This window comes from Microtus ochrogaster (genome assembly GCF_000317375.1).
Source record: "Microtus ochrogaster isolate Prairie Vole_2 chromosome 6 unlocalized genomic scaffold, MicOch1.0 chr6_random_2, whole genome shotgun sequence".
Taxonomy (NCBI): domain Eukaryota; kingdom Metazoa; phylum Chordata; class Mammalia; order Rodentia; family Cricetidae; genus Microtus; species Microtus ochrogaster.
The window spans coordinates 3,886,785-3,893,851 of NW_004949095.1; the positions used below are offsets into that span (position 1 = coordinate 3,886,785).

The 7,067-nt window shown below is 42.8% G+C and overlaps 1 protein-coding gene across 1 annotated transcript; it reads left to right on the forward strand.

Annotated features, from left to right (window-relative positions):
* The first annotated feature begins 1,468 nt into the window (after nucleotides 1–1,468).
* LOC101992154 (nucleosome assembly protein 1-like 4) lies at nucleotides 1,469–3,711 on the forward strand. Its single transcript, XM_013352498.2, is given in 1 exon segment — nucleotides 1,469–3,711. A coding segment is annotated over 1 exon segment (1,161 nt). The 5' UTR covers nucleotides 1,469–1,526; the 3' UTR covers nucleotides 2,688–3,711.
* Nucleotides 3,712–7,067: the final 3,356 nt, after the last annotated feature.

Consider the following 7,067-nt stretch of genomic DNA (forward strand, 5'->3'; position numbering starts at 1 on the left):
GATATTTTAATTAGATACATGAAGAAGTAATAAGACAGAACATTGCCTTAATATAATGAAAGCTATTTAAATGTTATGAATTATTTCTTAAATTTTCCATGCAATATTTTAGATGATGATGATTGAAACTAGAAAAAGTCAGTGATATGCAGCCGCCAAGGGAGGAAGACAATCAATAATCCTTCCCACCTGTGGTGCCTAGGAACCACAATAATGACCAGCATAGCAAGAGAACCCTACAGGTACCTTAGTGGCACCTATATCTTGGCAGCTCCAAAAGCTGTCTAACTGAACAGAAAAACCATTCAACTGGAAACAAATCATGCCTGGTACTATAAACCTATGCAACTCCTCTTGGCTAGTGAGGTCGTGGACCCTAGAGGACCCTACTCCCGCCACTTTCCTACATCAGCATATTCCTACTTGCGTTCTAAATCTCTATACCTACAGATAAGTGGAGCTCTCCGACCCCAGCAAAGAAGGTTTTCTTTTCAAATCAGAATTTCAATTAGGAAGAGTCAAACTGTTCTATAAAATACCCAATCTGAAAAGGGTAAAAAAAAATGTGAACAGAGAACAGATGGAAACAATTCTGAATAGAAAACAAACAGGAAGATGGCAGATTTAAAACCAGCTCCATCAATAATTACATTAAGATCAAATTGTCTGAAACAGACCAGTTAAAAGGCAGAGATGGCCAGACAAGTCAAAATAGCAGCGCCTAAAAGGATATGCTGCCTATTACGAACCAAATCGCAAATCAGTCCAAACTAAAGAGGTCTAAAAATGAATGTGGAAAAAAAAAAATCAGAACACACCTGGAATGCTTATGTTCATGTCAGAAGAAGGAATATTTCCAAAGACAAATAGGCATATTTCATGATGATGAAAGATGTCATCCTCAACCACTCAATTTTAATATACTAGAAGCATAAGTGTATATGAGTGAAAGAATAAAGAGATAAATTCACAATTAAAGCTGGAGAGTACAACACTGCTCCCCTAGTTATTGATAGAGCAAGCAAACTGATAGAGCAAGAGTACTCAGCAGTTGTAAGACTAACATCACTATTGTGAACCAACATATACATATATATGCACACACACACACACACACATATATATCAATTATATGCATTACCCTGCACCACTCAGAAGCATGTGAGGAAACTCATGGTGTGCTCTGATGACAACAGGATGAAGGTAGAAATCAAAAGCATACAAACATCTAACAAATGTCAGCTAAAACTAAGCAAAACACCTCAAAAATCCCTGATTCATTCACATAAAATAAACATGCCCAAAGGTGTTATATACCTTATATTTAATGATTGGGAGAACATAGGTAGTGAGGTATGCAACACTCATCTAAAGCACTGGTTGAGAGATTAATAGCTTTGAAAATTCAGGAAAGCAAGTTCCAAAATAATGTAGCTAAGCTTCTACCTTAAAACAGGTTAAATCCGGGAGCGAGCTTTACACGGGCACCAGTGCCGCAGGAGGCACAAGGGGACAAAGACATTCAGATGGCAGAAAACAGTCTTTCAGATGGAAGCCCTGCAGATTCTGTGGAAGCTGCTAAAAATGCCAGTGGTACAGAAAAGCTCACAGAGCAGGTGATGCAGAACCCACAAGTGCTGGCAGCTTTGCAGGGACGTCTTGACAACATCTCTCACACTCCTTCTAGCTACATAGAAACTTTACCCAAAGCTGTCAAAAGGAGAATTAATGCTCTGAAGCAGCTCCAGGTGAGGTGTGCGCACATAGAAGCCAAGTTCTACGAGGAAGTTCATGACCTGGAGAGGAAGTATGCAGCCTTGTACCAACCTCTCTTTGACAAGAGAAGAGAATTCATCACTGGTGACGTGGAGCCCACGGATGCAGAGTCAGCGTGACACAGTGAGCATGAGGAAGAAGACAAGCTGGCTGGAGATATGAAGAATAAAGTAGTTATAGCTGAGAAAGAAGCAGCAACAGCAGAAGAGCTGACCTCCAAAGGCATCCCTGTGTTCTGGTTCACCATCTTCAGAAACGTAGATATGCTTAGTGAGCTGGTGCAGGAATATGATGAACCAATCTTGAAACACCTGCAAGATATTAAAGTCAAGTTTTCAGACCCTAGACAGCCTATGTCTTTCGTACTAGAGTTTCACTTTGAACCCAACGACTACTTCACCAATCCTGTCCTGACGAAAATATACAAGATGAAATCAGAACCAGACAAGGCTGACCCATTTTCTTTTGAAGGTCCTGAAATTGTGGACTGTGACGGGTGTACAATTGACTGGAAGAAGGGGAAAAATGTCACAGTCAAAACCATCAAGAAAAAGCAGAAGCACAAGGGCCGGGGCACCGTGTGAACCATCACCAAGCAAGTGCCCAATGAGTCCTTCTGCAACTTCTTCAGCCCCCTAAAAGCATCTGGAGATGGAGAATCTCTGGATGAAGATTCCGAGTTCACCTTAGCCTCTGACTTTGAAATTGGTCACTATTTCCGTGAGCGAATCGTGCCACGGGCTGTCCTCTACTTCACTGGGGAAGCCATAGAGGACGATGACAATTTTGAAGAAGGCGAGGAGGGAGAAGAGGAGGAATTGGAAGGAGATGAGGAGGGAGAAGAGGAGGATGATGCTGAGGTTAACCCCAAGAAAGAACCCAGCCAGCCGGCGGAGTGCAAGCAGCAGTAAGAAGCAGCGACCCTGAGGGGCCATCTTGTGGACAGATGTCAGGACCCCAGGCCGCAGGCAGGCTCCTCAGTCCCTGCCAAAGCAGAATTTTGTTGACAGTGCTGTGACATCTAACCATTTCCAAGTGCATGATTCCTCTCCCCCTTCCCTTCTTACTTTGCTTAACTTGTACAATGGAGACTAGGCTGCAGTTCAGAATAGGAGATTTAGTTGTAGCACCTGCAGCCTTGGTGCCTGAAGACCATGTAGGGTGGGCTGGGGTTGTGCCTGGGATTGGCAGAGCCTGGTGATTCTGTGTACGCTACTGAAGAGGCTCGTGGTTTCCAGCCACTGAACTTCGTGGGAAGCTGCTCCAGCTGCTGTACCTAGTCATCTCCCAAGCACTATAGAAGAGGCTGTGCTCGCCTTAGAGCGTGTGAGTTTTTTGTTTTGCTTTGTTTTCTTTTTTTTCTCCTCACCCCCCTCCCTTGAGTTTTGGTTTCAGGGCTGGGTGGGCTGTGCACATGCCTCTGAGACCAGAACTGTCTGGTTCATCCTGTACTTATTTATTCACTTGTGCTTGGGGGGCTTTGAACTTCACTGTCCTCCTCCTCCCACTTACGAGACCATGTTGCTGACTTGACCAGAAGGATGTGGCATCAAATGGAGTGAGGCCCGTGGAGGAAGCCCTGCTGCCTCCTGCCACTAGCTGTTCTGTGCCATGCAGACCACGTGTTGTTATTGCCTCCTGAGTGCGCTAGGCTGTAGCCAGGGGGCAAAAGTCCTCCCTCACTAGGGATGGCTGGCCTGTAGAGCACAGCTTCAGCTTGCACACCAGGGCCACACCTGGGTTTGGTGACCAGTTGGTGGTTGGTGTGTGTGTCGTTGTGGTCTTTGGTAGCCAGGACAGCCATGTCCACAGTGACCAGCCATGTAGAGCGTGCTCAGCCTTACCTGATAACACATTTGTAACTGAATACGGTGTTTTCAATTTGTACAGAATAGTTAGAATATTCTATTAAAGTTGTGAAACATGAAAAAAAAACAGGTTAAATCCAAATTATATAGAAAAATTAGGTAGTTAAAAGGCCAAAAAGCAAAACTCAGTGACACTGAAAATGGGTAGAAAGAAAGGAAAGTCCATGTTAAAAAAAAAATGGCTATTTGTAAATATCATTAATAATAGCATCAAATCACGACTAAACCTCTTCACTGAAATGCATAAAACATTACTAGGTAAATTAAAGTACACTTAAGAAGCTAAAGAGACATATTATGTTCATTAATTGGAAGATGCAATATTGTTACCATTTCTCCATATTTATCTGCTGATTCAACTGAGTTCCATTAAAAATGTCAACGGGTTTTCTTACGAAATTGTCAGGCAGGTTTTAAATCTTAAGTGAATTTTCAAGGAACTTAGCAGAACATTTCTGAAAAAGAAGACTAAAACTGGAGAGTGTATACTGCCTGATTTTGGTAGTTCCTATGAAGCCACAGTGAGTATAGATATGCAGACTATTAGGACTGAACTGAGGGTTCAGAAATAGACCCATATGCATAAGGCCACACCATGGGAATCTAATAAGGAGAGTAATTATTTCATAAGATACTGCTGAGAGTTGCCTACATATATAGAAAAAAGTGTGTGTCTTAGGGTTTCTATTGCTGTAATGAAACACCATAAACAAAAAATAAGCTGGGTTTCATACTGTATTGCCTTGCCCCGCCTTAATACAAGAGGAGGAATTCAGTTCTACCTCATATGTGTTTTAATTAGGTTTTCTATTGCCACAATGAAAAAACTATGGCCAAAAATCAAGTTAGGGAGGAAAGGGTTAATTTGGCTTATATTTCAATATTGCTGTTCATCAATGAAGGAAGTCAGGACAGGAACTCAAACAGAGCTGTATCCCAGAGGCAGGAACTGATGCAGGGGTCATGGAGGGGATCTGCTTCTCATAGCTTGCTCAGCCCACCTTCATATGGAACCCAGGACCACTAGCCCAGAGGTGGTACCACCAACAATGGGCTGGGCCCTCCACTGTTGATACTTAATGGAAAAATGCCTTACAGCTGGATCTCGTGAATGCATTTCCTTAACTGAGGCTCCTTCCTCTGATGACTCTAGCTTGTGTCAAGTTGACACACAAAACCAACCAGTACAATACGCTGTAGTAGGGAGGTCATTAGTTTGTTTCCCAGCTACCTGCCAGCTCAGACCCGAAATAATCACACAGAAACTGTATTAATTAAATCCCTGCTTAGTCCATTAGCTCTAGCTTCTTATTGGCTAACTCTTACATCTTAATTTAACCCATCACCATGAATCTGTGCATCACCACGAAGTTGTGGTCTACCAGCAAAGCTTCAGTGTGTCTGTCTCTGACAGAGGCTCCATGGTGGTGCGGGAGAATTGTCTGTATTTTGTCAATCATGTTTTAAATAAATGCTGATTGGCCAGGCAGGAAATATAGGTGGGAAAACCAGACAGGAAGTAGAAATGATGTAATGAGAACAGGAGAATTCTGGGAAGGAGGAAGTTGATTACTCCCACTCCTGCCCAGACTACAGAAGCAGCAGGATGTGAGCTGCCCCACTGAAAAAAGGTACTGAACTACATGGCTAACATAGATCAGAAAAATGGGTTAATCAAGATGTGAGAGTTAGCCAGTGAGAGGCTAGAGCTAATGGGCCAATCAGCTTTATAACTTATAGAGATCTATGTGTGATTTTTCTCTGGGACTAAACAGCTGGGGGTACCAGGCAGGACAAAAACCCCAACAAACTAGCAGGCCCCTTCATGTTACACCATGGTTTCTTCTTGACTCCACCTTCTTCCTCTCAGCATTCAGTTTAGCTTTCCCTGCCTAGCTAAGTTCTGCCCTGCTATAGGTTCAAAGCAGTTTCTTTATTCATTAATGGTAACTACAGCATACAGTGGGGAATCCCACATCAATATGCCATTCTTTGTTGATACCCTGCCCCTTTCTGAATAGAAACAGAAGGAATGGAAGAAGGAAGGTAGGGGGAGGATAGGAGGAGAGGAGGGAGAGGAAACTGCAGTCAAGATACAGAATAAATGAATAAATTTAACTAATTAAAAAACAAGTTAGGAAGGAAACAGTTTATTTGGTATACACTTCCCTATCACTGTTCATCATCAAAGGAAGTCAGGACAGGAACTCTAGTAGGGCTGGAACCTGGAGACAAAAGCTGATGAGGAGGCCATGGAGGGGTGCTGCTTATTAGCTTGTTCCTCCTGGCTTGCTCAGCCTGCTTTCTTATAGAACCCAGGACCACCAGCCCAGGTTGGCAACTCCCACCATGGGCTGGGCTCTCCCCCATCAATAACTAATTAAGAAAATGTGCTGCAGGCCTGCCTACAACCTGATCTTATGGAGGCATTTTCTTAATTGAGGCTTCCTTCTCTCAGATGACTTTAGCTTGTATCAAGTTGACATAAAACTAGCCAGCACAGCAAATATTTCATACGATACAAAAATTGAAAACCATAAAAGAAAAATATCTTAAATTGGTGCTCATCAAAAAATAAAAAACTTCTATTCTTCAGAAAACACCATGGCAAAGGCAAGTGTTGTGGATATGAGCAAGTCCCACTGTTTTGACGATTATTGGTGCTATGTTAACAATTTTGCTGCTGCAACTGATGGCTGAGTAAATTAATTTAAAGGAGGAAGTATTTATTTTGGCTCATGGTCTTGATGGTTTCAATGTACATTGACTGGTTTTGCTGTTTCTGGACCTATGGTGAGCCAGTACATCATGACAGAAGGCGGTGGTGAAGCAAAGCCTACCTCTAGGCAGCCAGGAAACAGAGAGAAGTAACAGAAAGAAACCACGGCAAGATACACCCTTTACAGGCCTTCAGAAACCCACTTCCTCCAACTAGGCCCCACATTCAACAGGTCCACCTCCCAGTCTATTCAAAATTTAACCCCGTGGATGGACTGAACCACTGATGAGGTCATCCTTAGGACCCAGTTATCTACAGAAGTAGCTGTACACATACCACTAGAGACGTGCTCTTGCTCATTCTGGGTGGCTTCCAATCCATTAGTTGAAAAGGTTAACCATCATACATGCTAAATATCTTTGAGACATTTGAAACTTGTAGCTCTTCTTTTGTGTGGTAACTGGTCAGATGTACTACAATTATTTCATAAAGTTACTCATCTTACCGTCTCGCTGGGACGGCAACATCCCTTAATATTTTGGATACCAGCCTTTTGTCACACATCTGTACTGTGAATGTTTTCTGTGTGTCTTGCCTTTAATTCATGTGACTGTGTGTGTGTGTGTGTGTGTGTGTGTGTGTGTGTGTGTGTGTGTGAGAGAGAGAGAGAGAGAGAGAGAGAGAGAGAGAGAGAGAGAGAGAGA